At 39.8% G+C, this 26418-nt stretch overlaps 1 protein-coding gene across 8 annotated transcripts in view; it reads right to left on the reverse strand.

Annotated features, from left to right (window-relative positions):
• Positions 1–26418, reverse strand: part of dgkh (diacylglycerol kinase, eta) — an 85590-nt gene that overhangs the window by 54703 nt on the left and 4469 nt on the right. For 6 of the 8 annotated variants that reach the window (XM_084907743.1, XM_084907742.1, XM_084907739.1 and 3 more), the window contains 3 exons: positions 18116–18226; positions 7308–7466; positions 1401–1481 (listed from right to left, as the gene is read on the reverse strand). In XM_084907743.1, coding sequence (XP_084763869.1) covers positions 1401–1481; positions 7308–7466; positions 18116–18226 — 351 coding nt within the window. The remainder of the gene's footprint in view (positions 1–1400; positions 1482–7307; positions 7467–18115; positions 18227–26418) is intronic. The other 2 variants (XM_084907748.1, XM_084907741.1) reach the window with 1 other exon arrangement.

A 26418-nucleotide genomic window follows, 5' to 3' on the forward strand; every position in this document is an offset into this window, starting at 1 on the left:
GTCTCAGACATGAGTAGTTCCTGTCCTGGCCCGATCCCTTCCCCTTAAAAAAAGTTCAAATATTTTAACCCTGATAGCTAGCTTTCCAGCTAAATACACAAAGACTGTTAGTCTAGGTTAAGAAACAATCATCTTCTTATTAATAATTCAGACAATCCGTACATATGCATCCATCTGTGCTCTTCTCCTGTTTCGACAACCATTTACAAATTCTTCATAAAATCTTGCTGGTGTGATGTCATGGAGCACAATTTAACTTGCCAACATTTACGTTTCAAAACTATGAGATTTGCAAAGTAAAGGAGTTTGGAGAAGTATGGAGACTGGATTGCAACATCCTTTCTTTCACTGTTTTCCGTGATGTTTAAACTGATTCTGGCGATACTACTACACTATGTTTCAGTGTTTTTCAGTGTTGCATCAGTGGGAAATGGAAAGTCCCTGAGAGATGGTCTTAAAATAAAGGAGAGAAACGTTTGTTGGCAGGTATGCAGTGTAAAAACAGTCGTAGTTTGACGTCATTTGGAGGAGCAATTCTCATATTTTGGCTAAAAGTTGTTCTCTATTACCAAAGATTTCCCAACAGTCACTGCTGCCAGCTCCATTTTTTGAACTTTGAAAACATTTATTGACATTAAAACATTTCCAAACTTCTTAAATATGAGATAAAGATTCTCAACTAAGTGCCAAACCCTACTAACCCTAAACTACCTCATTTAACATTAATTGTAAAATCAAGTCTTAGGCCACAAACAGGTCTTTAAAGGGGTGTGAAAAAAGCTTAGATTTTCTCCTTTTTTCATCACTATGTTTTGCAAAATGTTTCTCAAAAAATTGAGAAGTGTTTTTTTTTCATTATTTTGTTTTGTTTTTAGTTTTTTGTTAGAAAAGACTTCAGTCATTTTTCTCATGTTACTTAGATGAGCAGATCTCTTTATTCTATACATCCATCAACACATATAACCACACTCCAAACATAGACTGTACATAAAAGATGCAAGCAATGTGCCAATATTGTTTACTTAGCACAGTCCTGTTGTGAACTCTTTGCCTTCATCTAGGTGTTCTGAAACCTGATGTGATGAATGACTGATGGATTTGAACAAGGGGTGCCGCATGCTCATAGGTTGGTGATATGTGAGTCCCATGATAAATCACCATTCTCTTTCACTATAACAGGCACCATCATTTACAAAATGAATATCTTATTCAATAAGATGTGAACTCAGTAGCTTTCATCATAGACCACGGGACATGAGGACAGTTTTTTCAAAGATCTTGCTACTGATGGAATTCTTTTTGCAACCAGAGGAGTCGCCTCCTACTGGTCATTACCAAAAATGTAGGTGTGTGTATTGAGTGTGTGTGTGTGTGTGCATGTGTTGTCGAACAACACTTACTGTGAAGCTGTTGTTGACATTCTTAGTGCTGGACTCTGCAACACTGGCATCCGACAGATCCACCTCATCAAAGATAAGAGACTGCAGAGAAGAGACGGTGTGGTGGTGGTGGAGGAGAGGAAGATCCAAAAAGCAGGATAGAGAGATAAAGGGCACAGAAGAGAACACGAGAGTGAGTCTCTGGAAATGCACAAGGCCGAACGTAGCCTATTGTTACTTGTATACTACATCATGAAGACAGCGGTGACTGGCTGTGAGGTAAATGTTGTTTCATGGCCACACCAAAGCAGTCCTAAAATGAATTAGTTAAACCTTCTAGTGTAAAATGGAAGCAACTGTAAAAGTCATGGAAAACATAAAAGGACAAACTTGCTTTCTAACACTGAAACTTCCAAAATACTTCAAAGCTGAGAAAAGCGGATGGATTTACTTTTGAATTCAGTTTTAAATGTAAAAACTCAGGGAATTTAAGAAGGAGGAAAAAACAGATGTGCCACCCATCAGCTCTGGTGTCCTACATGACACGTGTGGGTAATTATGACATGACTAAATTAACATCATAGACCATTTGGTGAGCTGTTTTTATAACAGGCATTTAGGAATTGACATCCTGGGAGATACCGCCTTTAACACCCACCTAAATACTTTGGCCAGCCAACCTAAATGCTTTCCACTCAAGAAAAGCTGTTTCTTATATTCTTACATTGAAATGACACTAAATTTAATTCAATTCAATTCAATTCAGTTTTATTTATATAGTGCCAAATCACAACTACAGTTGCCTCAAGACACCTAGTATTGTGAGGTAAAGACCCTACATCGTCAGCTATCACCTAAAAAGTATTTTCATTTCCACTATAATAGAAACAATGATTGGGAGGATGTAAAATACCTTACTGATTTTTATTTCCCTTGAAAATCTGCACAGCATGCAGGTCTGTTGATAATGTGTGATCACATCAAACACCAAACAGCAGAGCAGTTTGGAAGCAATTTTGAAACCAATTTTTAAATTGTTCCTCCTCGTTTATCTGCAATTATCCGTTTTCCAGCATGATAATCAGATTGAACTGAGATTTCCTTATGCTTCATTGATGTATACTTCATTGATAAGTATCACAATTGTCAGAGATGAGTGTAACATTGGAGATTCAAGCTTAGGAACCTGACTGGAAATATGCTCATCCTAACCGTGCAGTTCCATTGCACTTGAAAACAAATGTATTATATTACAGTTTGTGCCTATTAGAGCAAAATCTGTCTTTCTCTGATACAATTCTCTTCCCTAAACTAGTCAACCTAATCTAGAATGGACTGGTTGATTAATTGGATGATAGTTTCTCATTCAGCTAACTAATTCTCATTTACCAAACTACTAACACGGTGAAGTGCACTACATCAATAGCCTTTCGGGAGTGATCCATTACTTTTGGTGGACCAAAAAACGCTCTTCTGTTTTCAAAACTGAGGACTCTTCAAATCTTAAGATAACATTTGCAGCTTACATTTACCAAACATTTACTCAGTTTGCTCTATACTAACTGGAAGAATGACAAAGATGTAAAATGGCTTTATTTAGTTACTAGAAGAAAAGTTTGGATCAGTTCACACACTTCAACTACCAGCAAGGCGTGGTATCTACTGTAAAAGCATTAAGCTAACTTTTGAGGGTTAGGATATTTGACCAACATTCATGTTTATTGCATTTAGCTCGTCTATTTCTGGTATAATTTTTTGTTTAAAATAATTTAAAATGACCTATATAGCATAATCTGGATTTTTCTTTTTTACATTTAGAACAAGAAAGTCACTGGTATAGTGTGCACCATATACTGGTTTAGACAGTAATTAGTCTACAGATGTGATACAGATGTTTCCAGTAAACTAAAATGTTATTAAGGTGGACTTTTTAGTTATTGTGTAGATTTTTATAAGTTTATTTTATTGCATTTTATGCAATAAAATGCAATGTGAGCGATTCTGAACAGGGAAAAGGCTTATGGTCAAACAATAAGCCTAATTTTTCTGGGACCCATAAAGTTAACTCAGTTTCTTTTCATGTCCCTGGAAACACATCACCACAACACAGATACAGTATGAGGCTATCAACAGGCTTTCCCTCTTGTGTTTTCCTTTCTCCACCTAAATGAAAATTGTATGAATGACATGATGGTTGATGTTAATGTGCTTTATTGAATTTCTGTGTGGTAGAGGAGCTGGAGCCAGACGGAGAGGAGAGCCAGAGTCTGCAAACAGGAACATGATATCCTAACAGAGCTGTGATGTGTAAGGCATGCAGCTGAGCTCTTAAAGAGCCACAGGCCAAAAACCAATGGCGTCAAAGGAATGCCCTCTGACTGCGTGTGTGTGTGTGTGTGTGTGTGTGTGGGAGGAGTGACTTGCTGCAGCTGTCAGAGGGAATGCCCAGCTAACAACACTCCACGGGCCTGGCTGGAGAGGGCTACTAGCCAAGGCTTACTGTGTGGGTGTGTGTGACAGCATTTACACATATGCCTACAAATGCATGCGACCTAAGTGTGAATGGCATGCCAACACAAATACTGTCCCCCTGTCACAGCACTCTGCGCTGCTCTCCCTTTACATCACGTGTGTGTACCGAATGTTTGTGTGTGCGTGTTTTGTTGACATACTCTTTCTCCCTCTCTCACATTCACAACACCATCCCAATACACATGCTAACACACACAAACGCAACTTTGTGTACCTAACTGTCTTGAGGTAAGCTGTAATGAAAGCCGACAGTGAATGGTGGACAAAGGCGAGCATCCTCTGTTACCCATAGATCCAGAGCTTTGCTCAGTGGCAGCATCTCAGCAGCCTCAACAAGCCTCCAATCCCTGTACCCTGTCCTTCTCACAGCAGGTCATGTAATGACTTACAGATTGTTTCATAACTGATTGTTTAATCTAGCACGCAATCCAGAAATCTACCTATGACTCACTTAACTTTTAACTCTGATGATGTTTTCAGTCTTCAAATCAGGACTATGAGTCCAAACCAAAAACAAACCAAAAACTAACGACTGTCGCATTTTGTCTCTCTTTGTGCTCATTCTGGATCTTTAATGTAATTGTGTTTTTGTCACTTTTTGGGATAATTTTGTTTGTAATTGGTATTTTTTTCCACCTGTCTTGCTGATCATTCTGTGTATGAGTTCACTTCATACAGAGGCTCTGGTGTCCTCTAGGGTGCATTAAATAAGCCATCCAAGGAGAGGAGCATAGCTTGTTTGACAAAATGTGATGCTGAGATGTGGCCTTACGGATGGATCAATGAGGAGGCCAGGCTTCTTAAGCACAGGGCAGCACAGCCAGCCAGGCAACCTTGGAAACACCAGAGTGTAGTGATGGACATGTAGGGGACAATGAGCACTTATTTATAGATAAGAACATCTTGTCTGGCTGTGACACAAAGAACATACTTACTTTAACATTTTGGATTATTAAATGGAACCTGTTATGCTTATTTCCAACCCAATATTCTGAACTTGTTGTTTTGCACTTAAAACTCAGCCACAGTGCATTCATGGGTAGAGTCAGTGTGTCTGTGCATAGCTTATTTAGCAAGTCACAAATGCACAACAGTGGCAGAAGAGATCAAAAGTTTCACAGCTTTAGTACTGTTTACCTTCACTGGCAACATCTTAGATTATTACTTGGGTTTGGCTGGGGTTGCTCTGACTTTCCAAGTTGGATATTAAAGTTGAGGGAGCATTCCAGAAAAAAATTCCAACTGGGAACTCAGAAATTCTGACTTCTGACTTAATCTGGAACACATTATTAAACAACAGATGGGTGGGGCATATGTGCACAGCCATATTAAGGAAATCCCATAGACAGCATATAAAAAACAGAAGTAGCTACTGAGTCATGAGCTGTTGGCTTTGGATTCTGCGTTTGAAACTTCAATGTTAAGTATACTACCATCATATTTTTAGCGCCAAAAGTGACCAAATTTAGTCCAGAGGATGGATTTATCAGCAAATGTACAGTTGGTTAGCACGTTGCATTTACAAGTGGTAGGGGTGCAACGTTCAAACAAGTTCAATAAAAGCACGAGTCCATGTCAGCATCTCATAGTGGTGGAGGTGACGTTGAAAAGACAAATATCAGCTGCAGCTACCTGTGTGAGCACACCTGTGATTTAAAGCAACTCTGCCAGTTCAGAATTTTAACATGGCAGTCTATGGGGATTGACTCACTTTGGAGCCACCGCCGGAGGAACTGACATAATACAGAGTCAAAAAAGAGAGTGTGAAATGGAGCATCAAAGCATCCTGAAAACATGAGCTTTTGGCTCATATGATGATGTCATTATAAATCATGGTTAACATAATAACAACAAACCTAATATGGAAATTATACTCTTTTAAGAGCTGTTTTACCATTATGTTGTTTGTCCTTTTTTTTTAATGATGCTTCAGTTGCTCATGCTTATGCTTCTATCTCTTGGATTATCTATGATGGATCCAGATGCCTTGTCCTCCTGGGTACTTGTCTGGTATCCTTAGCTGTCTTCTCTTGGGTTCGTGCAGACCACAAGCAGGACAGGGAGAAGAGCAGGGGTCCAGGTGACACTCAGCTCATTGTGGGAGTGGCTGGTAAACAATGTTGCTGTTTTCTGATTAGCTGTGCTCATACACTTTCTTTAGAGTTGATTTTCCTTCCTCATCCTTGCTTGAATACACAAAGCCTGGATTTATGAGGCCTTCTTGCCTCAGGAGTGTTCTTCCAGACATTCCAGATGCTTTGCCGTGTTTCCCCTTGGTGAGTGGACTTTACAAGCATAATGTGTCAAACCTTCAGTTCCTATTCTCTCCAAATCAGGCCGTTTCAGACTACCACCTCGTGGAGCGTGGCTCTATTTAAGTCTTTGACTACAAAAAACTTCATGTTAAATAATTGACTACTTTACCTACTGAAACCAGGCAGTATGACTTAGACACACTCCCATCAGTAAATAATTCTGGAATTTTATTTTTTCCTCTACTATGAAGTTGTCCAGATTGGTTATAGTTGGTGATTTTAACATGAAAATTTGATGAATCACTCTGACCTCTTCGCTAGAAGTTTTACCAGTATTATTGATCCTTTTAAACTCGGCATGCATTTGGCTTGACACATAGCCAAAGTCCTGTGATCAGGACCTGCTGGCTGTGCATCACACGAGGCTGAGAACTAAAGATGACAGGGCTTTGGGAGAAGTGGATTCTAGACTCTGGATCTTCTGATGTTGAGCTTTTTGGATTTGATCTTCTCTTAAAAAGCAGTTAAATCTGAGATGAATTTTTTGCTGTCATGTTTTTAGTATTTGGGTTGTGAAACTTTTTGTGAAAAGTGTTCAAAGGTGCTGTATGAATAAATGTTTACTTGACTCAGGAAATAAGGAAATCCATAACAGGTCACCTTTAAGTTTAACTTATTTTTCCTTCTTCCAGCACAGCCATCAAGACACTCAAGGCATGACAAATAACACACTGTAAAGCAATGAAAGCCACACTCCTCACTGACGATAACTTATATATAGCCCTAGTTAGGGCTATAACTAACTTTAATTAACAGGCTAAACTAGGCGTGGCTTTACAGTCTCTGCCCAACCTCAGATTATATAAAGCACATTCATGTCATATAGTAGTGAGTTCTTGCAACCTCCTTTGCTGCATTGTTGATGGGAAGAATTTTTTTCATCTTATTTTATCCATAAAATATCCCACCCAAATCATTATTTTGTGTCAGCAAAAATTTAAAGTGACTCAAGAAAAAATAATAGAGGATATTCAATCCATCTTGAGCCTTTAAAGCAATATGGCATGAATGCAGCACTGTTTTATACTGGTAAGTGGTTAAGCTGTCCTGGTGGTCTGGCCCCTGGCTGTGCTGTGCTGACCCGAATTCTCACTAGGCCTTCCTCAGATCCGCTGGCACCCAGGGGTGGGGGGGAGTGTCGTGCGCCCGTCCAGCACACGGACAGAACTCGCCAGCACACGCGACTCCTGGACACTCTGCGTAGCGCCCGCTCCTGCCAGTGTGCCAAGGCACTGCCAGACTAGTGCGAGTGCAGACAAACGCATACACACAGAGGTGCACATACACACACAAGTTCCAGACCGAGGAGGTTAGATTAGAGGTAAATGGGAAACAAATGTCAACAAGAGTCAGAATATCAAAGGTTAAAAGGTTAAGATCTCCTTAAAATAAAATAAATGTTTAGAGGAAAATTAAACACATTAATGGAAAATTAATTGAAGTGCTTACAGGTAGAGAAATAACTGATCTAACAGAATTTGATAGGTCAAAAATGAGAGCAGGGATGTAAATAAAAGTAATAATTAAACACTGAATAACAGTATCCTTCTCATACTGGTACATAAATATGAACAGCCGCTGGCTTAGCTTAGCCTAGCATAAAGACTGAAAACAGAGAGAAAGCAGCTATCCTGGCTCTGTCCAAAGGTAACAAAACACACCTCATAAAGCTCAGTAATTAACACAGTGTATCACCAGGGTGGGACTCCTTGCTAAGCAACCACCAGAGGCTCCAGGATGTGACAAGTCCCATTCAGAACTGTGTCCAGAGAGCTTGATCAAGGAGATGATACATTGCACCTGATTTTAAACCGCCCTGCCTTCTGTATCATGTTAAAGTTTACTTGTTTTTAAAGCACTACATTACATGGGGTGAGCGTGGCTCAAGAGTTGGCAGTTCGTCTTGTAATCGGAAGGTTGCCGATTCGAGCCCCGGCTCCGACAGTCTCGGTCGTTGTGTCCTTGGGCAAGACACTTCACCCGTTGCCTGCTGGTGGTGGTCAGAGGGCCTGGTGGCGCCAGTGACCGGCAGCCTCGCCTCTGTCAGTGCGCCCCAGGGTGGCTGTGGCTACAATGTAGCTTGCCATCACACCAATGTGTGAATGGGTGGATGACTGAATGTAGTGTAAAGCGCTTTGGGGACCTTGGGGACTAAGTAAAGTGCTATACAAATACAGGCCATTTACATTTTCTCACTTGCACACCTGTCTGGTATTCCAGCTCAAATTTTCTAACTATTCCAAAGTGTAGGACCATAACATTAATTTGGCGATACCTTTTGGCTTTAATGCTCCAAGCCGCTGGTGCAGGCTGCAGGAGGAGCTGACAGCAGCAATAAATACTGAAATCATTAAACTTAGAACCAGCCGTTTCAACCAGGCTTTTCATAGACCATGCTTTATAGAAATGACTTTATGCTATTTTATGCTTTTGGTTTTTATAATTATTTGACTTTTCGGCCCATATTGCATCATTTAATTCAATAAATAAGACCTATTTATGTACATTTTAAATTATGATACTTTGTCCTTTCAATGTACTTTTACCACTATTAATTATTATTAGGGCTGCCACAAACGATTATTTTGATAGTCGACTAGTCACCGATTATTTTTGCGATTAGTCGACTAATCAGATCATCATCCATTAGACGTAAAACGTACAGCTTATTGCACCAGCAGCATCTGCTCTTATATAACTATCATTAGCTTACAGCTTTAAGTGTTTAAGGTATGTGCTAACTAAAAATAAAGACAAAATGATAGTTTATTAAATTTTAATGAAATCTGCAGATTGTTTCGGTGAAGTTTAATAAACTCCTTGCTATCTAAAATATAACGGGACACCCGAGTATATTCTCGAGCATCTCATACTTCTGATAATCAGTTTTCTGCTTGAGGTTTATTCAGCTGTGTAAAAACTATAACTTTAATCTCAGCCAAACCGATTTACTCAGGAACAAATAAAATACAAAAAAAAAAGCCAAACAATAACATTTTGAAGTTATCTAAGTCAGCGGTCCCCAACCTTTTTTGCGCCACGGACCGGTTTATGCCCGACAATATTTTCACGGACCGGCCTTTAATGTGTCGCGGATAAATACAACAAAATAAAACTAGTACCGGTAACGAAAAAAAGAAGATTTATTCATAACACACGTGAAAAGACCCAGGAAAACCGAGTAAACGATAAAAACGATAAAAAAAATAACGCTGAAAACCGATAAAAACCCTGAAAACTATACATTTCACACCTGAGCCTCAACTCTCGCGGCCCGGTACCAAACGACTCACGGACCGGTACCGGTCCGAGGCCCGGGGGTTGGGGACCGCTGATCTAAGTGACTTAAATATGTTTAACCTGAGTAGCGAAAGACGGCGGTGGGTTTGAAAACGATTTGCCAGGAGTCCAGTGTTCTCACAGCTCTAGTGAGCCTTGCCCCCGGCTCGCTATCGAGCTAGTGGGTAACAGACGTCTCCGAAAACGTAGGAGCGCTTTTGAAAACATGTGGTGTCTTGATAAACTGAGCAGATATTTGAGGTTTACACAGCTACATTCTCGCCTGAAAATATGTTAAACGTTTATTTTGTGACCCAGAAAGAATAATAAGAGTAATATTAAAACTAACTAGCTGCCGCCATTGTTGGAAACTGAGCTGGGCTGCGCTATGAATTCTGGGACACAGCTTCTTCTTCTTCTTCTTCGGGGTTTAACGGCAGCTGGCATCCTTGTACATGCAGTGCTGCCATCTTCTGTTTCAGTCCGTTATTACACTCTTAAATCCTACTACTTATTCCTGCGTCTTTTGGGATCTTACAAAGCTTCAAACGACGCGTCGACTATTAAATCAGTCGTCGACGATTTTGATAGTCGACGTAATCGTGACTAGTCGACTAATCGTGGCAGCCCTAATTATTATATTACTGTTTTTAGCTCTTATTAATTATGACATACATTTTGACATACATACCCACATAGCAGACAGGTCTGGCCCGGATCTGGTGTCAAGCCGGGCCTGCTAGCTGACTTCTGGCATGGTAAGATATGGGCCAGGCCTGGCGTAGATGGCCCTGTTTATGTGATGGCATGCCACATGTGGCCCAACTGTGGTTTGGTTTATGTGGCCCACGCTCATAGAAAACAGGTCTGGCCCTGATCCGGCATCAAGCTCGCACTTCTGACTGACTGGTGTCATGGTAGGGTGTATGTGAACCAGATGTGGGCCAGCTCTGGCAATGATGGCACTATTTATGTTTCTATTTTCCTATTTTAGTTAGAAGACCCAAATGCCATGCTGCAATACTACAGGGTGGGCCATTTATATGGATACACCGTAATAACATGGGAATGGTTGGTGATATTAAAGTCCTGTTTGTGGCGCATTAGTATATGTGAGGGGGCAAACTCCTCAAGATGGGTGGTGACCATGGTGGCCATTTAGAAGTCGGCCATCTTGGATACAACTTTTGTTTTTTCAATAGGAAGAGGGCCATGTGACACATCAAACTTAATGGTAATGTCACAAGAAAACAATGGTGTGCTTGGTTTCAACGTAACTTTATTCTTTCATGAGTTATTTACAAGTTTCTCTTTGTTCACAGCCATTGACATGTCAAAGAGGTTAACACGTGAGGAGCGGATCGAAATTGTGTTGATATCTGGTGAACGCAGTAACCGGGTCAATGCAGCAGATTTCAATGCAAGACACCCTACGAGACCACCCATCTCCCATGCTACAGTTAGCAAACTGCTTGCTAAGTTTCGTGAAGCTGGTTCAGTGTTGGATTTGCCAAAATGTGGACGCAAGAAAACTGTCACTAATGAAGAAACATCAGTGGCTGTCCTAGCTTCATTCAGCAAGAGCCCACAGCATAGCACTCGCCGCATGTCACTGGAGAGTGGCATTAGTCAAACATCCCTTCTGCAGATATTAGCTACTCACAAATGGCACCCTTACAAACTCCAGCTACTGCAGCATCTGTCACGGTACTGGGCCATGAGGCCCAGGGTTTAAGTTCTAATGCATATTGTTGTATCCACATGTGTAGTTTAACGCATCTAGTTGTTTTCTAGTTTGCAGTTTAGTCCTTGGTTTCTTAGTCCCTTTTGTCATCTCTCCCTGGTCCGTGTGTCTACCTGTCATGTTTCATGTCTCTGGTTAGGTTAAGTTCATGTTCTATCTCCATGTCTATGTCTCTGTGTTTCCTGTTTTATTTTGAAAGAGTATGGTGTTCTTTGTTCATTGTAGTTAGTGTTACTCTCCCCTGTATTGTCATTATGTTTCCTTCTAGTCAGCTGTGTTCTCATGTGTCTCCACTTCCCCTGATCACCTCATGTGTGTATTTAAGTCCTCAGTCTTCCTTTGTTCGTCGCCGCGTCGTCTGTTCAACTTCCCCCCATGTTACGCCAGGTTTCAGGACTCTGTGCTGGTCATGTTTCTTACGTGTATATGTTTCATAGTTCTTTGTTGTTCCAGCACAGAGTCCGGTTCATACACTCTAAAAAATATTCGTTGTGTTTGTCGGTAGAACTTAACAAAAAAGCATTTTTCTGCTAAAAAAAGTAAGTTGTCTACATGTACACGTTTCAGTGAGTTGAATAATCAATGTTAGAAGTCAGTGCAACACAAAAATTAAAAAACAGCTCCTTAACTTAAATGTTTGAGTATATTGAATAAAATACTTTTGTCATCAATCAACAACAGAAAATATTAAGTTTGTGTAACATGTAAAAATGAGTTTCAACATCCTTCCTGTTTGAATTGAGACCATTCAGACAGATGAGGGCAACCCCGTAGCATATGTTCGTATCGTGCGCAACAGTTTCTGGATTCTTGCGGCTTCGTGGGAGAAGAGGTGTGTTTGCCCTAGACTGTGTTCGGTGAGTTAAGTAAGTACTGAATTCTAAATAGATGAATTACAAGTTATATTTGTACACTTTAAAATGTCATATTTAAAAAAAACTGAAATTTGATGGTTTTAATCGTAATTTAGCAGAGTAGAGTTGTTGTTTTTTTTTTTTAAGTTTAGCTAGCCGTTTCTTTTAGCTAGCAAACGTTCCTCACAAATAAAAGAGTACAGATACAATTAAAACATGTCACTTGTCAGGGTACATTTGGTTAGCTGATAGACCATGCCGACAGCAGAGCATGTTCAATTTGAACCCGTATATGTTCAAATTAACCGGTCAGTAGCTGCCTGCATTTTTATCATGGTGTCAGAGTAAATTCGTGTTTCCACAAGATGGTCTCGGGTGAGGTAACTAATTACTGACAGAGTAAAATGTGGTGAATTTATCCCTGACTAAAAGTATTTCTATCAATTGTGTTGATGTTCTAAGCTCGACTGGGAATTCTGCCTGAGGTTAAAGTTGGTTGACCTAGCAAAAAAAAACCAAAAAACAATATTGTGTGTGTGTGTGTGTGTGCATACGACTTGCATTTGCTTTCTGTAATTGTAAGCATAATATAAAGTGTGGGATTGTGGCATGTCCACAGTGGTATTTAAATAGTTTAAAAGAAATTTCTCTTACACATTTGGATTTGACACCTTATTACAAGTTTAAACTGCAGTCTGTAGATGTCAATTTTAAAATTCAATTTTGTTCAGTCTTTATGATTAATCTTTTTCAGTGTTGCATTGTAGTGTTTTAGAGAAGGTTTTATACTTAAAATAGCTTGTTAACTCAAAAGCTTCAATAATTCTTTGCATTACAAAAGGTTGCAGTAAATTTCAAAATGCATTGGACTTGCAAAATTTGCAAGTTTGAAACATCAAGAAGGAATGAGCTCTTAAAGCATTACAGGCTTAAACATAGCCATGGTGGACTGTTTATGCCTTGCCTGTACTGGGATTGTAACTGCTCATTTGAACATATGCTTCTCATAGGAACCGAAAACACACTCCTCACTCATTGGATGACTTCAAGCCTGAGCTGATACAGAGGTGTGTCAGTCGTTTGAATGCAGGAGATGATCCTCTTGAGGAACATAATGAAAATCCATTGTGTGAAGATGTAGCAAATGAAGAGGATGAAGAAATTGGTGAATTGCCTAATTTAATTGAGAAACATTTAGCCCACCTACTACTAAAACTGGAAAGTATATATAATGTACCTCGCAGGTGTATTGATGAATTAGTTGTTACAGTTACAGTTATAGTTCATGTCATCCTCTGATTCAGGTCCTATTCATCAAAAGCACAATTGTGCTGTTGATGAAATTTAGGTTACATTTACTTTTACTCACTTTATCCTATTGCTAGCAAAGTGGGCATTTAAAGCAGGCCAGTGTGTAACAGTTTAAATTGAAGTTACAAAGATTAAATCTTTATTTCTTTTAAAAACATATTTAAAATCAATATTTGGCACAATGCAAGTCACATAAATGTAATAGTTTTGACTTTTCACCTAATAAACTGTAAGTTTAAGTTTTGTTTTGCTTTTTTTATTCTCCAGAGTTCAGTGGAAATGAAGAGAGAGGTCGCAATCCGTTGCCTGAAGGTGTATCTGAAAGAGAAGGAAGAGGATCTCTTCAGAGAACAGCTGGTAGGTGAATCTCGCATTCTTTTGTGTTTTATTTTTAAATGGCACATAAAATGCTGACATGTTTCCATTTAAACTACCTACTTGCCAGGATGGTGAACAACAGTTCCCAGAAGAAGTGGTAAAGATTGTAGTCACCAGACGTGCAGCAGTGTCTCTCAAAGCTGTCGCTAAAATTGTGATTGAAGGAACCGCAGTCCTGGAAGACCTTGATGTGCCCAGAGTGGGTGCCTTAATGATGGGGCTTATATACACTCTCAATCTGAGCTACCCAAAGCAAGTAAAGAACACTCTAGAGGTATTTCTGGAACTTGATGGGCTTAAACCAGTCCACGGGTAATGTCTGTTAAGTGCAAACTTCTGTCATGAAACGAATGTGAATTGGACTGTAGTATTCCGATGTGCCTCTTACGTTTTTGTATGCAGTCCTAGATGAGTGTAGTTTTGAGAAAAGTTTGTAATACATATAATCTTAGCTTTGGATTGTTCCGTTGTTGAACATTAAAATCTTTTGTCATTTCCTTGATTCTGCGACAAGTTGAACAAGTTGATACCAATTTAAGTTAATGTTAATGTACATGAAGTACTTTTTTTTTTTTCTTAGTCATTTATAATTAAAGGGCTGCTGTAATGTTTCATTTATGTTGTATTGACACAGAAGTGTATTACTTTGAAAATGTTTTGTAATAAAATAATCAATTGGAATAAGTGAAATGGCTTTGTGTGATTTTAGAAAAGCTACTATAGAAACCTAAACTAATTGGCATGGATAATTGTGAGTAGGATATATGTAAAAAAGTTTGTTGGTGTAACTCAACTAATGTAATTTCTCAACTTAATTTTACCAGAAATTTTAAATTAATATTAGGTTGAATAAACTTAATTATGCTTGTGGAGGTCAAGGTAAATCATGTTGGTTTGTTAAACAAGTTGAGTTAGCCAAACCTAAAAATTACTTGCTGAATTTACTTAATAATATGCAAAATTTGTAACTTAAAAAGCTGAGTGGAAATTGTTACCTTACTTTTTTAAGTTGAGGCAACAAAATATTTTTTAGAGTGTAGTAGTCTCCCATATGCATCGTTGTCACCCTGTCTTCGCTTTCCCTGCTGTCTGAGTTTAGTGTCAGTTCTTAATTTTCCCAGTTCAGCTTCTAGTTTAGTTTTGCCTCTGTGCTTTCTGTTGTTTGCCACGTTAATCAGCCCAAATAAAGGCTCGCTTTTCGTTTCAAGTTCAGTACTGTCTCCTCGTCTATGTCTGCACCTGGAACCTCACACTCCCACACACGGTCCGCCCGCCGCAGACCGTGACAGCATCTCAACGAGGATGACCCAGATCAGTGCACAGAATTTGCAGAATGGGCAAAACAAAAATTGGAACAGGACCCTCAGTTCACGCAGAAGATTTTGTTCAGTGATGAGGCAAACGTTTATGTGAATGGTGAAGTTAACAAACAAAACCACCGCTATTGGTCTGACGCTATCCCACATTGGATGGATCCCTCCAAGACTGTTAGAACAACAAAAGTGATTGTTTGGTGTGGTATATGGGGTACAACGATAGTGAGTCCATTCTTCCTCAAGGCCACTGGATGTTTGAAATTGCTACATGATGATGTGTCTGTGAAGGTTCTCAGTCATCCAGGTCATCGTAGTCAAAGGAGCTTGCAAAGAAAAGCGCCTGGACTTCTTTAAGTTACTTGAAGACGTTTCACCTCTCATCCGTGAAGAAGCTTCTTGGATGAGAGGTGAAACGTCTTCAAGTAACTTAAAGAAGTCCAGACGCTTTTCTTTGCAAGCTCCTTTGACTACATGATGATGTGTTTCCCTCTTTATGCACTGAAGATGGCACGTTCCCTGAGTTTTTCCAGCAAGATGGTGCACCACCACATTATGGGTGCCAGGTCCGAGCATTCCTAGATGAACAGTTTCCTGGAAAGTGGATTGGTCGTCGTGGGCCAGTTGAATGGCCCCCAAGGTCTCCCGATCTGACCCCCTTAGACTTTTATCTTTCATCTGAAGGCAATTGTCTATGGTGTGAAAATACGAGATGTGCAGCACCTGAAACTACGGATACTGGATGCCTGTGCTGGCATTTCTCCTGCAGTGTTGCTATCAGTGTGTGAAGAGTGGGAGAAGAGGGTTGCATTGACAATCCAACACAATGGGCAGCACATTGAACACATTTTATAAGTGGACAGAAACTTGTAAATAACTCATGAAAGAATAAAGTTACGTTGAAACCAAGCACACCATTATTTTTCTTGTGACATTACCAATAAGTTTGATGTGTCACATGGCCCTCTTCCTATTGAAAAAACAAAAGTTGTATCCAAGATGGCCGACTTCTAAATGGCCACCATGGTCACCAGCCATCTTGAGGAGTTTGCCCCCTCACATATACTAATGTGCCACAAACAGGACTTTAATATCACCAACCATTCCCATGTTATTACGGTGTATCCATATAAATGGCCCACCCTGTATACTGCTATGGTAGCCAACATTTCAAATGCAGGTTTGACAGGTTTGTGAGTGAACACTTTATCCAAAACCTAGTGAGGGTTTACTCATGTTTACCACTGGGTGGCTGTAGCTCAGAAGGTAGAGCAGGTCACCTACTGATTAGAAGGTTAGTGGATCCCTGGCTCTTCCAGTCTGCATGTCAAAAGTGTGAATGTGTATGAATGTAGTTAGGAAGCACTCAGTTTAGAGAAAGTGTGTGATTGGGTGAATGTTGTATAGAGTAATCCGGGAGAGTAGAAAAGTGCTATATAAGAATCAGTCCAATCACTGTCTGAACAGAGTTTTGTCATGTTACTTTTGCACTATTATGTTCCGGCACATGTTGTTATTACATGGCTTGATTAAGGTACACATTAGGCTGACATCTGGGGCCAGAGTTGAAACTGTTCTGGGCCAGCACAGGGCCAGCAGTGCGTCTGCAACTGGCTTTGTGCTGGCCCATGTGTGGGCCACCTCTGGCAAACCAGATCTGGGCTACCAAAGGGCCATCATTCTTTGCGGTATGTGGGCCATGTGTAAGCACATTGTGTGGGCAGATCTGGGCCATACCAATTTTGCTATCTGGGTAGTTATAAGCTAATATCAATATAGTTATATTATATCTTATCAAGTTTTATGGTCCTCAGCCGGAAAAGGGTGGAGTGCCCACTCTGGGTCAGGGACGAGTCCTTGCCCCAAGTGGAAGAGTTTAAGTATCTCGGGGTCTTGTGACAGGAGAAGGGAGCGGGAGATCGACAGACGGACTGGTGCTGCAGCTGCAGTGATGTGGACGCTGTACTGGTCTGTTGTGGTGAAGAGAGAGCTTAGTGCAAAAGCGAAGCTCTCAATTTAACTGTCGACCTACATCCCTATCCTCACCTATGGTCACAAGCTGTGGGTAGTGACCGAAAGAACGAGATCGCAGATACAAGCGGCGGAAATGGGCTTCCTCCGAAGGGTGGCTGGCCTCTCCCTTAGAGATAGGGTGAGAAGTTCGGCCATCCGGGAGGGGCTCAGAGTAGAGCCGCTGCTCCTCCACATCGAAAGGAGCCAGCTGAGGTGGTTCAGGCATCTGACAAAGATGTCTCCAGGATGCCTCCTGGGTGAGGTGTTCTGGGCATGTCCCACCAGAAGGAGGCCCTGGGGCAGACCCAGGACCCACTGGAGAGATTATATCTCTCGGCTGGCCTGGGAACGCCTTGGTGTTGCCCCGGACAAGCTGAAGGAGGTGGCTGGGGAGAGGGATCTCTGCTTGGGCTGCTGCCCCCGTGACCCGCCCCCGGACAAGTGGAAGATGGATGAATGGATGGATGTTTTATGTTTTTCATTTATAAGAAGTAGTGCTTATTTTTATTATTTGGTGGGGTTTTGCTCTGCCTTGTTGTCAGCTTGTTAGTCATCTGTGAAGTGCTTTGCAGTGCTAACCTGCAAGTCTTTATAGGTAAAAGGACTGACTGACTGGTCCAAGCCAAAACACAATATGGTGCATAATCCCCTGTAAAACAGCAAAATGTCTTTTCTCCCTTTTGATTTTTTCACAGGTTAAACAAATGAGGTTTGAGGACAGAGCAAAGGCTTCCTGTATCTAGCGTTTATGCTAAGCTAAGCTAATCAGGTGCAATTTCAAGATATGTATTCACCATACAGACATGAGATGGGTATTTATTGTCTTATCTGCAGTTCCTTAAGAAAATAAATAAGCGCATTGCATCCTTAATGCCGGACTGTGTTTCTCAGTCATTTGTGGCGTTAGAATAACAGTAACAGTAAAAGCAATTAGCAATTCATCCCCAGTGGCCAGTAGAGCATGTGCGCCATGTGAGGAAACACTCAGTAAACCTACCTTGGCATCTTTGGCGTAGTAGAGAGTTCGTCCTCTCAGTTTGAAGTAGCGCTTTTTCCACCTCTGGAATGAGCTAGTCTGTTTCAACAGCAATCCCTCCTTTATACTTGTCTGCAGGGAGACAGAAAGACATCACAGAAATAAAACATATATATCAGAGGAACCTTCAGTCAAAAAGTAGCACAGACCTTCTCTCTCTCTCTCTCTCTTTTACAAATGTAGAAGGCACTCTTTGATTTATCTACAGGAAACTGATTAGATAAAATGTGCCTACTGTCTATGATCGTGTGTGCATGTGTGTGAATGTGAACAGCAATTTTATGCATGGGAGACAAGGAATAGGACAAAAGTAGAGAAGAAAGGAAACCCATTACACACACACCACTCCTCATTTCTGTAAAGAGCTATAAACACACATCAGTCACTAAGCCTTGGGCCCAGAGGAAACAAAGAAGTAAAAGGAAAGAAGGATTAAAGGGAAAAGAAAGAAGGAAAGATAGAAAGAACAGTAACCCACTGACTGCTTAAGTGTGGCCAGCTTGATAGCAGTGGAGGGAATCGGTCTTCTTAGGACTTTTTCAAGTATTCTACATTTAGAGAAAAAAATGCTCACGAAAAGCTGGGAAATTTTTATATTTCCAGAAACTGTTGCAGTCTCATGGTCTGTGAGATTAAAAGAGTTACTATCATAAATAAAAGTAGAAATTTTGAAAGCATGAGCCAGGATAATCTAAGTATTATAAAAGATCCAGTATTTTTTATTCCTTCTTATTTCTTGTTATTTCAATTTGGAGACAATTAATGAGCTAATTACAGCTAATGTAATGTAATGCTCGCTCAATTACAAACAAATTGTTTATTTTAAGCGATCTCTTCATCAAGGAATCCCTAAACTTCATGTGTTTAACTGAGAGTGGCAGCAAAGCATGGATTATATTCACTTGAAGGAAATCTGCCCAGCTGGCTGCTCCGTCATCGGAACTCCACGTCTTTCGGGACGTGGCGGAGGACTCGCTGTTGTGCACTAGGACAGATTCACATGCAGGCTGATGAACTCGGACTTCTTTTCTTCACTTGAGTTGCAGATGATGTGATTTTTATCTGCGAAAAGCGCTATATAAATAAATTTTACTTACTTACTTACTAATGGGAATACCATTACAATACCACGTACTAATATGAAACATTTACAAACCTCCTATCAACATTAATTGCACTTTGGCGAACTTTAGAATAACCCTTAGCTACAAAACAAGCTAAGGGTTTTGGTTTTGTTGGGATTACAGCCTCTAAAATCATCCAAATATTTAATTACAAGAAAAAATAAGTCAACTTATTTAAAGTTTATTCAAATCTATTTAAAGTCAAGTCTCAAGTCATGAATACCATATCAGAGTCAAGGAGGGTTTTTTGTTAAATGCCTAAAAGAAGCACCTACCATTGCCTGGTGTCATACAAATCCCGTATATTTGATAGAGATTTTGTCAGAGTTTCCATGAGGTGTTAGGTAACTGACACTGATTTATCCTTTTAGAAGGTCACCTTATGGGGGGGAAAGTTATTTTTTAATAAGATTTGACTATGTTTTCCAGGATCTCTGTTTTTTTTAAGTTACATTTACAATGAGGATCTCATCATTGACTTGGGGGCCTAAAAATAACTTTATATTTATTCTGTTTTAACATAGTTCTCTGTTGATATTAATAATATTTTAATTGTTCCACAGTGCTTTGTAACTTACTATAACTTCCCATGTAATGAGTTTTAAAGAAGACTGAAAGCAGTTCTAATCTGAAGCACAAATCTTTCTTTGCTAATATGAAATTTTAACTGCAGATATTTTTAAGATTATGTGTTATCTACATTATCTTTGTAAGGCATCTGTAGCTTTAACCTTACTTTTTTGTTGTTTTTTGCCTTATTAGATAGGGACAGTGAAGACTGACAGGAAAGTGGAGAGGGGTGAAGACTTGTGGTAAAGGGCCGCAGGTCGAACCCGGGCCAGCCACTCTCAGCCATATGGGCACTTGCCCATCCCAGTGAGGTAAAGTGGCGCTAACATTACTAACATTGAAAAATGTTTATAGAACAGGTTTTGGGCAGATTATGCAGTTTGCTCATCTCAGCTAGTTTTAATTCTGATGTTTTTTAAATAGCAGTTTTATAATAGAAACTTCACTGAGTCATTTCTTCCACATGACTAACAAATTTCCTGAGCAAGCAGAATATTTCACTTTGTCCTCAGTACTTAGGTTTTATAGTGTTGAGCTTTTAAAAGGCTCAATATAGTACAAGCTATGAAAAAAAACTGTCACTTCCTAATTTCTTGTTTTTTGCATTTCCCACACATTTCAGGTCATCAAACAAATATTAATAGTAACTAAAATAACCAGAGTAAATAGAAAACACACTTTTTAAATGATGACTTCATTTATTAAAGCCAAAAACCAATCCAAGTCTGCCTGGCCCTGAAAAAGTAATTCATGTAATTACTTTTTTCACATATCAAATCACTTAAAAAGAATCTCTCTAAAACGGTGAAGTAGGCTAAAAGATCTCAAACATCAACACATCATGCTATGATCTAAAGAAACTCAAGAACTGATGACAAAAATATTATAGAAATGTTATAGACATGTATCAGTCCGAAAAGGGTTGCAAAGATGTTTCTAAAGCTTTGGTACTCCAGTGAACTGTGATGAGAGGCATCAATGACTCATGCAGGAGAAATCTAAGGAACTGCACTGATCTCGCTTGTCTCAGTTAAGGTCAGTGTTCATGATTCAACAATAAGAAATGGACTAGGAAACAATTGCATACATATCGCAAACGCTTGACTGAAGTTCTTGCTCCCAAAGGTAGCACAACCAGTTATTAGGTTTACTGGGGAATAACTTTTTTACACAGGGCCAGGTGGGTTTGGATAACTGCAATACAAACTGCATTTTGTATTTACTCAGATTGTCTTTGTCTAATATTAAAGTGTCTTTGATAATCTGAAGCATGTAAGTGTGACAAATATGCAAAAAAAAAAATCAGGGAGGAGGCAAATCCTTCTTCGCAGCTCTGTACGCACACAGATGGAAATGCTGCATGGAAGGACATCATTCTCTCTGGGCTCACAGAGGAGAGGTGGGCCCCACACACACACATGTGTGCACACACATACAAAATGAAATGTGCACACACACACACACACATGCAGGGCTATTTATAGCAAAGGAAAGCTGCTCTCTTAGGGGAGAATTACAAACAGACACGGAGGCCTGAAGCTGACATCCTGCCCACCAGCTGTGTCAACTTAAACACAGAAAACACGGCTGTAGAATAAAAGCTCACTGTGGATGAACATCACACAGACTGGTTATGTCATACTGCAAGAAGTAGGCATGTGATGTTGGGAAACAAAAATATAGATTATTAGAAATGATGAATCCTTAACATTGTGAAATCATTACTCAAGTCCTTCTGTAGCTCTGCAGCACTTGAACAACTTTCTATTACTATCTTCCTGAACACAAACTGAGATTAGTTAAGTAACACTGCAATTTTCTTTACTACTTTAGATTCATTAAAACTGATATGAATACACCTCAACATTATTCTCTTCTCATTTGTCTGGCTCTAGTCTCCTTTGCCATTGGTGGTGACTGAAGCAGGAAAACAACAGGAAAGAGAAACACTGTTCATTTTCAAAAAAAAATATGTCCACTTACATTAATTCTGTGCTTCCTTTTCCATAAGTTATGGCCTGAAGACTAAATTCTTGCAGCAGATTAAGATGCAATATCTCAAAGCTGACTTCCCTATAAGGCCTTAGCAGCTTGCTGCATAATTACAGTCAAAGGGGGGCTGTATCACAGACATAGCAGTTGAGGTCATCTCCACATTTAGACCTTTTTGAGGTACTGACAACACACCAAGGTTTGGAGATCTCTTCCACAAAATCTCATGTGAACATAACTGTTGTTAGTACATCATACAGTACAGCATTGTCCTTTGGAGGACCACTGTTGACACGAGCGTGTGCACATATTGTGAGCTGTAAAAGGGAAAGGGGAGAGCCAGGTGATGACTGAGGAGCATAATGAACACCTATTTTATTAAGATTCAATACACACACACACACCCAATGCGAAAAGTCAGTTGTGTACCAAGTCCCACACATGCCTCCTGGGCAAAGCCCATTCTTCTTTGACAGATCTCTCAAGATTCTCCAGATTTGATGGTCTTCTGGCATGGACCTTAGTGTTCAGTTCAATTCACAGATGTAGTTCTTCACCAGGAGCGACATTTCTTTGTGTTTGTTTCGTCGTTGTGTTGAAAGACAAAGCAACAACCCAGACCCATCTCATCTGACCAAAAGATGAACTTAGTATACATACATACTTAGAACTTAGTATACATACATAAGAGTATACATAATCTTTCTCAAGGTTGTCCTTAGCATACTTCAGTCTTCCAGGCCTTTCTCTACCACTCCTTTACTGTGTGTCTCTCTCTGAATTTGTTAATGGTACTTCTCACTCCAGTTTTTTAGACTGGGAACTTTGTATATCCATTTCCTGATTTGTAAACATCAACAATTCTTCTTCTCGAGTTTAAACCGATGTCTTTTGTTTTTGACATGATGTTTTCTGACATAAGAGCTTAAAGCCTTTCTGAAGTTTTTATACTGTGTGTTAGATAACTTTCAGTTTGAACTTGATTTTAGAAGGTTTGAGCATTACAAAGTTAAAGCACATCATTGCACAGCAGTGGTTTGGTCTATGAGTGGATAAAAAGGTCAGTATATAATGCTGACCCTGGTCATTTTTGTTTTTTCTGAAAGAATGATTTTCTAAAGAAAACTTGTATGTTTAGAAATGCTATGTTGAAAATCCCACACTCTGTTAAAAAAAATTTTAACAAAAACTTTAAATTTCACAGGGGGCTAATAATTTTGTCCTCATCAGTATGTGTATTGTATATCCCAGTGTGTTTCACAAGTCCAGAGAAAACTTTTCGACTTTTTGACTTTTAGCAGAGAGTGGCAAAGTGGAACTTGAAGTTCATCCACAGCAAAAGAAATGACTTTGCTCTAGTTGGACGTTCTAGTTTCTATTTTGTTCCTCCTTGGCCTCCATAGTTCCTTTCCTTGTCTTCATCTCCTTCCTGTTGCCAAGTAGGCCAGAAGTGATCTATAAATAGTCCCCCTGCTTGCCTCTGTACACGGCTTCTCTCTTTGGCTAAACTGTGAGAGAGAGTGGGTCCTGTGGCAGAGAGAAATGAGTAACCTGAGCACCATGTACCTTACACCCACACTTTGCCTGGCCACTGACAGCGGGACACACAGCACAGGCTACAAACAACATGCACAGACATACACACAAAAAAAACCACACACACACACAAACTGATACAATGGACAAAGGCACAAGCAGTTCAAATGAATTCAGCAGCTGTGGTTGGTGGATAAGAGCAGAGCAGGAGTTCCCTAGGAGGCTAAACGAAGAGAGCAGAGCAGACCTACGTCCTGTCTTTGACAATACCCAGACAAACAGTCAGACACTTAACTCACACAGAGGCAGTTCGAGTAAGACCTTATGAACTTAAGCTGTGACTAGCTGGTCTTTTATGTTTCTTACCTTAAAGCCTGGAGCAGCGTGTTTTATACCAACTATAAGTCTCTTCTCAACCTCACTGAAGTTTGCTTGATATTGGTAGATTTTTTAAAAAAATGTTTCTGATCACTTTATTCCATAGTGTTATTAGAGTACTGTCACCATAACAAGGTTGTGACTCCCAAGAAACCACTGTGCCTCGCTTGCAAAGTCCTGTGAATCGGCAATCTTTTACACTATTTTTATGTCCAAACAATATATAAATGTATCGGCTTTAATGCTTCTGTCCAATTGCTGTATTTACCATTATGTGTAATTATGCTTTTAACAAACATAAGAAGCATCAGTGAAGCAAACCTAAAAAAGTACCATAGCTTGTAAACCACTGTGCAGGAAATATGTGCCAACAGTAGTCTTGTATCTTTCTTTATTCTTCCCACTGTTGCCACTCCATTTTTTTTTATTTGGTTTTGTTAGCATTCTGTGGGAACATGTATGCTCTTGCACCAACTACAAGTAAAAACACAACCACCATAAAAAAAAAAAACCAAATTAAAGAAATAAAGTTGAGTTTCAAAACTAATTAAAAGACTCTTTGGTTATCTGCCTTTAGTCTTCTTGGAAACTGGCTGGCAGCTGAGAGAAGCCCACTGTTTCAACCATCACTCCATGCAGTTAGGCTCTGTTATACATCCATTACCAAATCATTTGTCATTGCTGAGAAAGGCTGGAGTTCTTGGGGAAGCAAGTCTTTTGGGCACCAGTGCTGAATCTCTCCATTTCTTCCTACACATCCGCCACTCTCCTGCAACTGTCTTGGCATATTGTCCTCTCTTGTGGGTGTAATTGCAACTCTGTAGTCTTCCTCCTCAAACTCCCACCACATGCTAAAATTTCACCATAGTGAAGGGAAAATTACAATCCAACGTGTAGTTGGGACAGGGTAATTCCCTTGTGATTTCCTTTGTGCAACTGGACCACATATATGGGGAGTTATACATGTGTCAAGTGGGCACACGGGATGTTATTGAGGCCAGTAATTTCCACACAATTATCTCAGTAGATTTAGCTACAAGATTTGAACAGAAGAAGCCTCAACTTAGCAACTTACTTCAGAGAACATAATTATGTACATTTACTATTTGGGAGCAAGTGAGATATAGGTTATCTGAAAGTGGCAGGCAAATGTAAAAGTATGGTGTCTTTTGTCTTTAGCAATTTAAGTATTACTTAAATTCATAATCATATATACATAATCGCATACACCCAAAGTAAGCAATATAATAATAGCAATGTAAGAAATATATTGTTTTTCTGTGACATTTACTTCCTCTTTGAGTTGAAGAAACTGATTTTTGTTTTTGAGTTATTTAGTTTTTGTTAAGTAAGCCTTGAGACAAGACACCAGGTCAGTTTTTCTGCTACGTCAGCACTTCCCAGGTGATAAAAGTTCAGGTTCTACGTCAGTAATTCTTCAGCTAAAGGGACTTTAGCTACAATATTATATATGTTCTGCAATACTCTGTTGTTTTATATTTGCTCCTTTATGTTTACAGTTGAGTTACTCAAGCTGTCCTTTATTTCTCTTCATGTTAAAGTAACCATCAGAATGGTAAATGGTAAATGGCCTGTATTTGTATAGGGCTTTACTTAGTCCCTAAGGACCCCAAAGCGCTTTACATGTTCAGTCATCCACCCATTCACACACACTGGTGATGGCAAGCTACATTGTAGCCACAGTTGCCCTGGGGCGCACTGACAGAGGTGAGGCTGCCGGACACTGGCACCACCGGGCCCTCTGACCACCACCAGTAGGCAACGGATGAAGTGTCTTGACCAAGGACACAATGACCGAGACTGTCCGAGCTGGGGCTCGAACCGGCAACCCTCCGATTACAAGACAAACTGCCAACTCTTGAGCCACGATCGGCCCATGCTTTATTAACCTCTTAAGCCCCAACGCCCCCTGATACGGGGGCAAAAGGCAGGAGATCAGTTAGGCTTGGGGCTTAAGAGGTTAATCACTAAGGAAGTTATGTGATTTATATTTAACAAAGCTGTGACACCATGAGTGCAGTAGGTTGCTGGCTTGATGTCACGCAAAACTCAAGTTGTCTTGCTGAAGAGTGGAACATCTCAAAAACAAATAGCGGAACAAATAGCAATCCCATTTATATCACATCAGTTATATCAAAAGAAAATATTGAACTTATCCTGAAAGAGTGTGTTTGTGTATTTATGTTCGGTGGCTGAAAATGAAACCGAAAATGTCTACGTTAACTCAACAAGCACTTTGATTTACTGGAGTCAGAAAATGCATGTTATCCAAATATGCAAGCACTGTTACTGTAATACTTGGCTTTGCATTAACATAAAAATAAATTGATTGCCCTAATTCTTTTATGGTCATGTTAACTTATTCAGGTTTACACTGTTATCAAGATGAAGTACTTAAAAAAAAAGAAAGAAACTGAGTAGCCCCTTCTTACAAAGTTAGACAATACATCCAGAGACTTCCTAATAAATGCCAGTTAAATTTAGGGGAAAAAAACAAAAAACAAAAAAAATCTCCAACAACTTCTATATCTCATATCCAAAAAGCCAGCCCTACACTTTCCATAAAAGGAAACCACAGTGTGTCACATCTCTCTGCTATATCTCCACCCCACTCCCACTAACTCAGCATATCTGCTCTGGATT

The sequence above is a fragment of the Perissodus microlepis genome, chromosome 16 (assembly GCF_051167445.1).
Source record: "Perissodus microlepis isolate ML-2025 ecotype Zambia chromosome 16, ASM5116744v1, whole genome shotgun sequence".
Lineage (NCBI taxonomy): Eukaryota > Metazoa > Chordata > Actinopteri > Cichliformes > Cichlidae > Perissodus > Perissodus microlepis.